Genomic DNA, 12920 nt, shown 5'->3' with positions numbered 1-12920 from the left:
TACTTGCCGGGGCTGTACCTGCCATATTATGTTCAGGCTGAGCTATCTTGTTACTGGGAGGATATCGACAAAGTGAAGGGAATACAGAAAAGAACACGGCAGCGGGTTGGGGTGCAGAGGGACCGAACCACAAGGGAAGCTGCTGAGAGCTAAACACACAGTTTTAGTACGAGACCACTACTGTGATGATAACAAGTCTAGAAGTAATTGGAGAGAGAAAATATCCAGGAAGGCAAGCAGTCATTTTGGTTGTTACCTAGAGTAAAACTAGAAATAAGGAGATGCTGTTTAAAAAAAAGGAGATGAAGCATCCCGATGAATTCAGAAAAAGCTGCCTGCCCACGAGACCTCCTTGGCTGTGAACACTGTCGCTAGCGTACTTACAGATGCCCAGTTGTTTGGCCCACTGAAAACTACTCTGGACAAAACATTAATAAACGTGGAGCAGGGAACGCTCCTGCACAGGGAAGGAGATGGATTAGATGGCCTACTAGGTCTTTTCCATCTCCCCACTCTATAATAAAGTAAAACCCAAGCACATACTGAATTACAGGGCCATAATTTCATCTCCAGGCTCTAGGGACCTACAAGCCACCCAAACTTCACTCCTGTTGTTTATAATGTCACCAAAAACCCCTGATGGAATTATTACCTTGTAATTCACTGCTGTCTGTGAGTCATCTCATACTCATCCTTATGTCCTGTGTGACATAACAAATCAATAAAGAGGATCTGGGCACAACTACAGAGAGGGGAAAAAATGGGCTGTATTAAGCAAGCAGGGAGCATCACACATTCAGCGTGTTTCTGGAAAGCGTGATGAATCCAATAACACAGGAGAAGTTTTGGAGTCAGTCAGTGCTTCTTTGTTCAACTAAATTAGAAAATGCTTTACTTCTGCCTTTCCCTTTTACTAAAAAAAGGTAGCCAGTGTGACACCAAAGGGAAAAAAATAACATTTCGGCTGCAATTCCACCACACTGCAGCCTCCAGTCACCAAGTGGACTGCCAGGCATTGGGGCACCTCTCATCTTGTGAGGCATAAGTCTTCCATAATTCCTTGGGAAAACTAACTTCTATTCTTCCATATTGTTTTCTTTAGCCTCCAAATAAAGGAATTTCACAACAGAAGTGCATTTTCTTTTGAACTATATGGCTAGGGAGGAAGGTGAATGAGAAAGCACAACACAACAGTACAAGCAGAAGGAGAAACTGCAGTAGAGAATGGCGGGATGTATGGAAGATTCTAAATTGGGTAGAGGTACGGATGGCACAAGTCAGAGCACAGACAGACAGGAATGAAAAGGGAAATGGCAGGTAGTAAAAAAGAATCCTCAAAAGAGCAGAGAAAATAATGTCATGCCTTTCAGGAGGGTAACAAGAAGGGCAGAAGAAATTCAACAGGTCCCCACTTGCTCCCCATTTACTCTCTTGGCTTTCAGTCCTCTTTTGTCTGCTTCGCATTATTTGATGGACTGGGCAAACACTGGAGTCTCCCTCTGAAACATTTTTCATATCGACCCAGAGTTTACCATGTTGTCCTGCCCGCATTCCCTTCAACCTCCTCTGTAACTTTCCATGAAAACAGCAAACCAAAAAAAAAAAAACGCATCAGTGGGCATAACTACATGGCACAACCAGTAGTCACAGCATCAGAAACCTTACCTCCTGTGGTGGAACTCCCATTTCTGCTAAGGCTGACTCAAAAAACGCTTTTGCTGGTTTTCCCACCACCTCAGCTTGGACATCACAAGCGTACTGCAAAAAAAAAAAAAAAAAAAAGAGACACAAAAATGTTGATCAGAAAAGGATTTGTTCAACTCCATACTCCAGTCAATTGTATTAGAAGTATGTGATTAATGATTTTTGCTCTTAAATGCCACAATGGATTTGTGGGTGAAGGTGAATATCGGAGAATTTGCATAACAGAAGCGTTTAATGTTCTCTGGCAGAAGAGAAAGTCCTCCTGAAACATCTCAAGTTGCAAACCTTTTACATTCTCCATCATGAGAACAGTCTTCAGAGTCAGTTCCAGTATCACTCATTGTTGTAAGAGCACCACTCTTACAGAAATAGCAAATATCCTTCATATGAAACGATACTGGAGGGCCTTAAAAGATGTAGAGGGTTTCTTCAACCACCTGGCATATTTTTAATGATTCAAGTGACCAGTTTTATTTTCCTGCAACTAAATATCAGTACTATGCCGAAAAAAGGTGTTTTAGCTTGTTCTTAGACAACTAGAAGCCTGAACATATGGGGGAGGCAAAAACTCTCCCCAAAACTCACGTAGATACAAATGAATGTGCTGCAAGCACATATTACATCCATGATCTTCTGTGCTTGTATACTACCCTACTTTGCTTTATTCTCTGCATTCACTATGTATTTTTTTTATCTCTCTGCAAGCCTATAAAAGCGAGAATAATGATTCTCTCCTCCTCTCACCCTTAGGTTCGCTTATCTATTGGGTTCCAGTTCTGCACAGACTTAATCAGGCTTAAAAACAGGATTGCACTTAAGTTTCTTGCTGAAGAAGGGCCTTTTGCAGTACCCTGTTAAGGCCAAGGGCTGCGTTAACGCTACACCAAACATAAAACGGACCTTCAGTTTTTCTTGGGTATCTTGCAGACAATATTCCATGTTTTTCTTTTCTGACTCCTTCTTTCAAGGGCCTCCCTACCAATAAAGGTACCGCAATAGTAAAAGTTCACATTTTAAATAAAATAAAAATCATGAACAAAGCCAGAAAACAAATGAATCCACCCGTCTTTAGGATGCAGCAAATGAGTTTCAACCTGTGGAAACTTCCTCTACCAAGGTGAGTAATTACAGAAGATGACCCGTATTTATACCAGTTACTCTTTTAACAAGGTGCACAGAGCGAGTAAGCATAATGCAAGCTATAAAATACCTCTAATGCCTTCATATATGCTCCAACATCAAGTTTCAGACCATCGGTTTCTTTATAGTAGCGTCTGGAAATGAAAGTGATAAAGTTTCAATGAAATGAAAATGTTGGCAGTTAAATACAAAGAAACCACATTTTATTATTTCTGTGCCTATACAGATGTCCATATGGCCGCAACAAAAAGTCAAGTCATCAGAAACTCCGGAGCTTTAATTTAACACCAGGAATTAAGTAAAGGACAGGCTCAATACCATGCAATGCTGGGGAAAAGATCTCAGACCGGATGCCCACCTGGCATCTGGGACACAACTCCACCAGTTCAAAGGGATTTCAACTAGCTAATATCATGGATGAACTTGGCCTGGATTTTATTGCACAGAGTACTAGCTGCTCGCAAAGGACAGCGGTTACATTGCTCTTCCTTTAATCAGCGATGGAGACCCCTTGGCAGATACAAGATGAAGGCTGGCACCAACCAGCAGCTCTAACACCTTCTTTAGTATATCTGGAAGGGGGCCCCAAACACTTGACCATCACTGCTTGTCACCAGCCTCCCACATGAGGAAAGCCAGGACACTGTTTATTGGGACTACGAGAGCCCTCCAAGCTAAATTTTCTTCCTCCTGAAACTGTTCCTATTGCCATGGAGCTCATAAAATTAGTTAGCATCTTTACAGTGTTTTTCTGGAATAGCAAGTCGCATTAACGCAGGTCATCCAAGCTCTCCTGATCAGAGCAAAGACAGGTCTCTATATGACAGGAAAAAAAGGCAGGATGAGCAGTCAGTTAAGATTTTATGCCTTATCCTTCTGCCATTTTCGATTATTCAGCACAGCCTCTTTTTAAAATGACCACTTGACCTTTGCTAGAACAGCCATTAACCTTCTATAGTCTAGCGTAAACAGCTTAATTTTCTGACAGTGGCATGACAGAAGAAATTACAAAGCCAATTCCCACTCTCAGCCCAAAACAGATGCTAAATGTAAATCACTCCATTTTCAGGAGGAGGGCATTCTGCTTCAGTGACTCTGACACTTTCGTTTTCTATGGAATGAACTAAAACTTCAACCAAAATCAACCTACTTGCCCAAGGCAGGCACCTTGTTAAGGTCCACCCAATTACACTGGTTCTGCACGTTAAAAACGAAGCTGGCTTGTGGCTGGTTTTTGTACGTGGCCCTTTGCATCAACGAGGCTTCTCTAGTTAGGCGAACAATTCATCCAATTTATAATCTCCCTTTTTCGAGTCAGAGAACTTACCTACCAGAAAAACTCATTCAGAACTCACGTTCACATTACCTAAATGATCAATCGTTGAAAAAAATAAGCTCACGGTGAAAACTTAGCTCAGAATATCAAAAAAAAAAAAAAAAAAAATCTGTATTTTAAAATGAAAAATAACATTTCAAAAAAAATAACAGTGGGTCTGTTTTAGAGCTGTCTACATCAATGAACGAACAAATAAATAAATACTTTTATATGCACAGGGTACGAAGGCATTTTTGTATTGGTCATGTTGCAAATCTTAAACAAAGATTGATTCTGTATTTCGTTTTGAAAGACAGTATCACATACGACAAAACTTGGTTATTTTATGCACATTAGCAATTCTGCTGTTGGCTCAACGTTTTCTCCTTATCCTTCTAACTGAGAAACAGTAAAGATTTTTTGCCCGTGTTGTAGGATCAGAGCGCGAGTGTCAGGTAAGGCAACACAATGGATTTAACTGCTCCTTCCCGCTGATAAATTCTACCCGGCTGGATCAATAACCCACAAACTAAGAAGGCTTTTCATGCCCATTACGGTCCAGTGAAAAAAGTTGTCACTACGGCTTCCTCAAGCTAAATGTGCAGAGTCTTTTTTAAACCTATACATTGCACCACAGATAAGAATAACTCCTTCAAGGCCGTTGGGATTTGTCATTATTAAGCACTAGCATTAATAACCTCCTGTTTAAAATCTCAGAACACAGCTAACTGAATTGTTTTCAGGAAAACATTCAAATTCCCTGACTGGATTTTTCCTGCATGTGAAAGCTGGAGGTCAAAACTTACCTTTGATGTTCAGAGAATAATTAAAAATGTCTTTTGATATTCAAACTATCAAAATAATTTATCTGTCACTTCAAAAGCACCGTTGTTTTTGCAGGTCTTCACCATACACACCAGCCCAGCCATTTCTCAATATATCCTTGAGTTCTCCCCTTTGGTCTTCTTGGCCACCACACTTTACTCACAGCCAGGGGAACATCTACCCCCACCTCCGACACGGTTCAGGTGGAGTTTGCGCATTGCAGCTACTTTCATAAGTTGGTAGGGTTTCTATATTAGCAAATAAAAACTCTCTTGGCTTCTTATTCCTCCTGTATAGCAATCCTCAAGCCACCAGCACGAAATGCTCCCTGATGTACGACATTTTCATACATATGAATCAATCTGCAGAGGTGCTAACGCTAACTTTCAGAGACGGCATCTTTAAGTATCCCTCAAATAGCAAGGAGTCATGTACGTCACACAGATCATTAGCCACCTCCAGCATCACACCTCAGCCACGACAAACGCGGGCAGGATTCGAACCTGGCAGCAGAAACCTCGCTGACTGTTGGCTGAAACAGAATTTTGGACCGCCTGATCCTTCTCACCACTAGTAACTTCAGGATGCTGGAAGATCAAACTGCATCACAAATCCACACTAACAGCCCTTTATCCAAGCATGGCCTGTTGGATATTTTTGTTTGGTTTGGGTTTCTTTCACTATTAAAAACCATTTATTTTCAGTTCAGACAGGAATGCATGGCTACAGGCAGCAGTTAAATCAAGAGTTCTTATCTCTAAGATCTTGCAGAGGCAAAGACGAATTCACAAGCAGTGTCTATCATCCTACTGGCCTCTTGCAATACTCATTCACTTGGGTGTCACAAACATCAAAATACAAACTCTCCATGATTTCTATGGGGTTTTGAAGAGGCTCTCAGACTTGCTCTTAAAGCAACAAATGTCCTTTTGCTAGTGGCTTACAAAACTACAGCTATTTAACCCTCCCACCGCCACCTGCCCTGACGTGGATTGTTTCATCAAGGTCTATCTCATTCTTGAACGCTGACTTTGAAGAGTGGGAGGCTGGCATTTGCTGCGCTTATACACCAGGACGTCTCCAGGCTCTTTAAAGGCTGCTACAATTCCTCCTCAGAGGAGCAGCTACATTTCTCACCCTCTAGCACTTGATGAAACACACCCACACAACTGCTTACTCTGCACTGTCTACAGCAAAAAGACCACCAACAGCTGAAATTAAAAGCATGCTTCACCCAGCACTGTAGCACCACAGAGACCCTTCTGATGAGTGTTTTCAAAGTCAACTGGAGGATTCGGCGTGGCAAGTTCAGTTACTTCCAGTGCCCTCTGCAATCCTGCATCAGCACAGGGCTGAACGGCTCCTGGGGAGCACCCGTACCACCTCCTTTTAGAGACTTATTTCAGTGTAATCACTTCAGTTTTCCCTCACACCCCTGGAAAGACTACAAGTAAGTGACTCAGGACAGGACGCCAAGTTAGGCAACTGAACTGAGGATCCTTCATTAACAGATACCTAAGCAGCCTGCTAATGCAGACACAGAGATTAATTGCCTAAAAATTGGTAGTGTGAATGCCCACACCGGTATCTGGCCTCCATTAAGAACAAAGACACTGGGGGAAATCAAAAAATGTAGAGACTTGAGGAAGAAACAGTGCTTAACTCACCCTCTTCCAAGGGAGATCAAAACAGGCTTCTCCATCCCAATCAGAACTCGGAAAGCTTCATTAAGGTTTGCATAGGTGAAGTTTTCTGCTGCATCTCCGATAACCACGCAGTTTGGGTTTGCTTTATCAATCTCAGCAAATTCAGGGACAAGATCTACAGAAGGAGGGGGGAAAAAAAAAAAAAATTCACAAATGCCTTACCATTTCAGAGCCTATAGGAACTGATGGTTTTCCCCCAGATTTGTGTTTCCCTTCATTCATTACACAACACATTAAAAAAAAAATAAAATCCAAGTCCAAATAAACTGTTCTTCAGACCGCTCTATTCCTGACTGGATTCTGCTATTCATCTGTCCTACAACAATGAGCAAAATAAACCATTTCCTACCCTTGCCTTAGCTCCCGCCACCCACGTCTCAGTGGCTCATTATACCCAAGCACCTAAACCCCAGCTGGGAGCTCTGCCCCACACGAGCTATGGGAATTCATTGCTCTATCCCAATCTCCCACATCTCTCTGGGCTGTCCCCCTACGTGTCCCCGCCAACTGCTGCAGCGTTGTCCCACCATTGTGCACGAGCAAGTGTGGCCTCAGGCTGCGTTCCTTCAAAATGCGGCAGGCTGCTGGGGCTGGCGCAGTCACTTCGGCCACAGAGATGTCAAAGCCCATGCCCTGGAGCTTCTTTACAAACTTCTCCCGGGTCGCTTGAGTTTCATTAGTGCAGAACCGCAGCTTCAGACCAGATGCTTTGATCCTGTTGAGTAAAAGCAGCAGAGGGGTTAACCAGACATAGAAAATGAGCTAAGAGTATCAGTTTTGCTGTCCCATCCCTAACTTGGATAATTACAATAAAAATGCAAAGAGGAAATGCCAGAACAGGAGCAGGATCCCTTACTGTGACCAAGACACACCTAAAATATTGATTCTGGGAACTACAGCTGCAGTTTTCACCTGCAGAGCCCCTGCCATAGCATGTCACTGCTCTTCTGAAACAGAGAGCTAAGCTGGACACGGCAGCATGGGTGATGCCCACCATCCCCAGGATACCACAGCACCAAAACCTCCAAAATCAAATTCCTTTTCTTTAAACTGGTCCGTGGATGTAGACACACATGACCTGAAGGCACTGCACAGCCGTGAGTACGGTACCTGGTATGGTGCCACTGGCTATTAGCATTTTAACCTGGATTTTCACCTTTCCACTGACCACCTGCTGCAGTGATGTGCTGGAGGTAAGAGCAAGGCTTTGCACTTCTGCAGACTCCATGCAAGAGGCCAGCTAGTTGCAGTGACACTTATACCAATACTGGGGTGGCTTCAGTTACATTTTTCACTTAATTTCTCATAAAACACCTGTGCTGTTACTTGGTGGGTAATCCTGAAAAATATGGTATTCAGCTTATTCTTTAACAAATGTTTACAGGTGAATGGCTTCTGAAGGAAAGAAAACAGGGGCCCAAGCGCCCAGAGCCAAGGATGTGGTTCCTGTGGATCGGTTCTCTGCAATCTCATGCAAGTCCTCCGCCTCTCAGCAGCTTTTTTTCCCCACCCAAGCTCTGGTGACCTGCCAGGGATGTCACGAAAACACCTCTTGTCCAAGGATGAGTTGTCAGCTATTTGGAGAACCAATGTATTTCAAAGCCTCCTTGGAAAATTAGAAGCACTGAAAACATAACAAAATTTAAAAAAAAAAAATATTTGCCAGAAGGACTGTCACTCAGCTCCTCAACTATATTAAAATGCCTAATTTTGGTCGGTTTTAGTGTGAATTTGTACATAGTTATCTTTGAGGATCTAAGCTAATATAGGTTTAGACACCCAGGTAAGTTTGGGGCTAGGTTTATAAATTCATATTAAAATATTATTACATTTCTTTGCGTTAAGATGAAAAACGACTTTTCTATTAGGAAAGCCTCTGCATTGATTCTCAAGACAACAAAACGTGGTGGGTTCCTTTCCTAGGGAAGATGATCCCAATTGGTCGGGGTAAACACCGAAACCACCTCGAGGTAACGCATTCGATGACAAACTTTCCACCAAAGGATTCTTAGAAATCCGGCCTGACCCAGAGAGCCCCTTCTGCTCATTAAAACTGCACGCCAGTGTCTTCTTCAATAATGCGGGTGATTCATTTCTTTCTTATTATTTGTCTTTCCTAATCATAGGTATGTGAATTATCAATTACACTTAGTGGTTAATTGCCCTTCATAAAGATAGCTTTTCTATTTTAAATTAGGCAGTTAATATATTGTAACTAATAGCATCCACTTGTACATTACAAATATATCTTCATTGATTGGAGCAGTGAATGTGAGATTCACTCACAAGTTAATGAAGCAATTGAGTGAAGAAGTGCAGGGTGTACCCAGGGAATAATTATTGTTAATGAATTATGATGTGACCTTCTCAGAACAATGAACAATTGGTGTGACAGTGGGATGACAGTATTCCACATCTGTTATTCGAAACACGGTTTCAGCTGTAGTTAAAAAGCAAAGCAGTGTAATTTGGATACATAACAAACTTTAATAGAGTGTGCCGCGATTAAAAAAAGTCTTATTCTAAACGCAAAGCCTATCTGCACACTCAGGAAAAAATCCCGTGACTCATGACTGCCTGGAAGCAGACATTTGTTGAATAAGAATCTATTCTTTCTCTTCCTAAAGGTCAATGAAATGAATCCAGGAACAACACTAACCACCGACTTGCACCGACAAACAAGTACCCTCACAGGAGAGCTTGGTGGGAGCAAAAAGTTTTCCTATACTACAAATTTAACTCCTTTCTCAGAATTTGAGACGAAAAAACAGCGTTACACTTCTGAAAGGTTTGACCAAAGCAGAAGGAGCCCCAACACATCCTGGACTGCTTCACGCCTTTGTGGCCACCAGCAATTACCACCTCAACAAATGAGCTCAGTAACTGCTTTGGATCAGGTGAGGTCTACAAAGAGTTAGACCAAGCTGGTCAGAGTCCTGTGGTGAAACACGGAAAGGACGCTCAAAAACATCCTGCAACACTAAACAAAAGAAAACCCACCAAGAACTCCAGAGAAGGCTTATTTCTACAAAAATACCTTCTCAATTGAAAGCCAGCTTTTCCTTCAAAGTTAGCATCTCTGAAAAGACCCTCTGCTAGCTCTCTGCCAAATCCTTGTACAACAGTCACACTCACTGGTACGAGCATGATCATACACACACCGGGACGAATCCATCCCTCGATGCTCAGCACAGGCACTGTGAGAGGAGCCTGCAGGCCAGCACACATCAGCAAACAACTATTAACCCAGAGCTTAAATAATTAGGGAGAGCTTTTAACAACAGCTCTACATGGGGGGAAAACCTGCCTCCACTCGTGTTTACAGCAAAACTCTCCTCCAGTTTTCATGGCCAGGTTTTGCACCAGGAGGAACTAAGAGATGCCTTGAAAGTCCAAGTGAGGGGAGATGCTTTGCACAGCGAGTCAATACTGTACTGGAGGCACCGCTGCTGAACTGGCCGGCTTAACAGGAAACCTCGAGCTGCGGAGCTGACCCAGCCACCAGTATTCACATTTTAAGAAGCACGTGCAGAGCAACTTACTGCAATTTCTCGACCCAGCAAGTGTGGCGACGTTAGGAGAAGAATAAGGAACAAAATTTGTAACATGATGCCTCAGAAAATAAAGAGCAAGGGATTAGATACCTGCAGGTACAGAAGAATGAGGCAACAGCAGATGAAACACACAACACACATTTTATCAAGATCTCCAGCGTATTACAGATTTATCAGCATGTCTACTACAGAAGCACCGGCATGCCCAGGAAGCCCAGGCAATCAGGACTTCAGCCAACCCCCATACATCGCGGCCGTGATAAAGATCCCAGTCAGACTCCAGAAGCACCAGCGATCGATCCCGATTAGAGTGCAAGCCGAGCACGGGGACAGGCAGCACTGTGCTCCTCGCTGCGGGGACTCTGCACGGTCCAGGGAGCTGGGGACACCCCGAGGCTGCCTCTTGCTCCCCGTTTGGGGCTGTCAGCAGGCTCACCATCAGACAAATCCGCTCCATTTCCAACATGACGGCTCACACCACTCCTGATGCCCACGAGAGGAACAGGGGAACTTGAACCTCACCTGCATGTGGGCAGCTGGGCGTGAAGGGAGAGCAGCTTCTGCCCTTTCGGGGTGTCACAAATGGCAAGCTCGGCTATGAGCACCTCTGCGGCAAAAGAAATGTGTCAGAGCCCCTCTCAGAGGGGGCAGCAGGGAGCAGAGGACAAGTCCAACTGCACCCCTCCAGCTGGGTCCCACACAGGCTCTGCAGAGCAGGCACTGAAGCAAAGGAACAAGTCACAGAAAAAACTTCCAAGCCCAAAATTGTAAGTGGACAGACGGGCACTGAACTAATACACCAACAGGTGGGTAAGGAGACTTTCTAAGCCTTTCCAGAGGAGGGATTTAAACCCACTCCAGTCAGAAACAACCGCTTGGTTGCCTAAACAATCCCTAAATCTAGAACTGGGCACGCCATGGGCACCCGTATAGGGGAGAGATGGAAATGAGGTTTTTAATTTCAGCCCCGAGCTGCCCCGCACGCTACGGCAGCTCTTTGAACTGACCTTTACCTCGTTCTGCCGGAGCAGGACACGACGCTGAGTGACAATGTCCCACAATGCAATTACCGTGCGTCAGATGAGCCGGTCCCTTACAAATCACCTCGAACTTTACACATCTGCTGGCTGTCAGCATCTGCCAGGTTCACTCACCCGAAAATAATGAAAAAACTCTCATTATTGTTCCATAACAGGTAAAGTGTTAGGACAATTATTAGACATCCTGACTGACCTTGTGCAGACTTAACCAACTGCCCTTGCCAACCTTTATGGGCAGCCTTTGGGCATATAAAATACAAAATCTGTTTTTAGATGATGTAAAGGTTGCAACACCAGTAGGAAAAGAAATGGCCATGGGATCTAGACTGGAAGCCATCACTCCTTAAATTCACGTTGTCCCGCACGTGGCAGAAGCAACTAAGGACACGGTATAAGGCTAAAGTTCAGACTTTGGCCACTCTCTTTTGCAGGGAAGGTTTTTCCTAGCACGGGAGCAGGAGGAGAGCTCTGCCAGCGGCCGGCAGGTCCTGTGCAGCCGGGCAGGGGGGCAGACAGCGAAACCCTGGAAAAGGCAACAAGCCTGAGCCTGGCGACTATCCAACACCACTTCGATGGGGTTTGGAAGAGCGCTGGTTATGAGATTTCCAGAACTGGCTTTTTATCTTGCTTTTGGTTTTTCAGAGTGGTATGTTTTTGTTTTTATTTAAAAGCAAAGAAAGCGTGCTATTCATTTATGCTATTTGACTCTTTTGCATCAGCCAATTAATATCAGTGTAAACTTGACAGCATTTAATACTGTCTCAGAAACACGTGGAAATAACAATACCAGAGAGTTATCTGCCTACACCCAAACAATAAAGTAAAACCAGGACTCGTGCAGGAATGCCTTCCTCCCACCCCGGCAGGGCTAACGGTTGCTTATTGCCCTCTGCAAGGGCCAGGGTGCTGGTGCTACAGGTAAAACGTTGCCTGTCAAAAGGGGATGAAACTGAGCCAAGAAGAAACAGAGCATAATGGTCAAAAATAGAAATTACTTGCCTAGTTTTGAGGTCAATACAGAAGAAAGGGTTTGAAAAGAGCAGAAATGTATATCACTTCTTCAGCCTGCCTGGCGGACGGAGAACCACAGTGCACGATATGCAGCAGCCAGCACCTAAAAATCACACTCAAAATAGAATGATAGAATGGTTTGGGTTGGAAGGAACCTTAAAGTATCATCTAGTTCCAACCCCCTGCATGGGCAGGGACACCTCCCACTAGACCAGGTTGCTCGAAGCCCCAAAATGACGAATTAAAACGGGGTTTGCAACAAGAGATCATGACTAGTCCTCAACGGTCTGTGTAACGGTGAGTAAAAGCTCATCCAGATCACAAAATGGTGAGTGATTAGGGCAAAGGGACGTATCAAAGTCTTTCGTGCCCTCAAACACTGCTGACTCGCAGGCGATGGGATGTTTTTCCATTGCCCACGAAAGCCTCCCTGGCTGGCCCTGCCACTGCGGGAGTGAATCACCCAGCAAGTTATAGACTGCTCTACGTAGAAAGTAAAACCCCTCTTCTAGCCCCTGCAATGAACAGGTTACATCTCGAAGTGTCAGATTATGTTACATTTATGAATTAAAGCAAATCCCGAGACTGATGTTGCAGGCTTTTCCCAGGAGAACCTCCTGCTGCC

The 12920-nt window shown here is 44.0% G+C and overlaps 1 protein-coding gene across 2 annotated transcripts in view; it reads right to left on the bottom strand.

Annotated features, from left to right (window-relative positions):
* LHPP (phospholysine phosphohistidine inorganic pyrophosphate phosphatase) overlaps positions 1 to 12920 on the bottom strand; it is a 94481-nt gene that overhangs the window by 73127 nt on the left and 8434 nt on the right. For both annotated transcript variants that reach the window (XM_074592053.1, XM_074592054.1), the window contains exons 2-5: positions 7218 to 7405; positions 6652 to 6805; positions 2915 to 2978; positions 1666 to 1758 (exon numbers count right to left, since the gene is read on the bottom strand). In XM_074592053.1, the coding sequence (XP_074448154.1) occupies positions 1666 to 1758; positions 2915 to 2978; positions 6652 to 6805; positions 7218 to 7405 (499 nt within the window). The remainder of the gene's footprint in view (positions 1 to 1665; positions 1759 to 2914; positions 2979 to 6651; positions 6806 to 7217; positions 7406 to 12920) is intronic.

Source organism: Larus michahellis, chromosome 6 (assembly GCF_964199755.1).
Source record: "Larus michahellis chromosome 6, bLarMic1.1, whole genome shotgun sequence".
Taxonomy (NCBI): domain Eukaryota; kingdom Metazoa; phylum Chordata; class Aves; order Charadriiformes; family Laridae; genus Larus; species Larus michahellis.
Note: the sequence above shows the minus strand (reverse complement) of the source record. Positions and strands in the feature narration are given on the sequence as shown.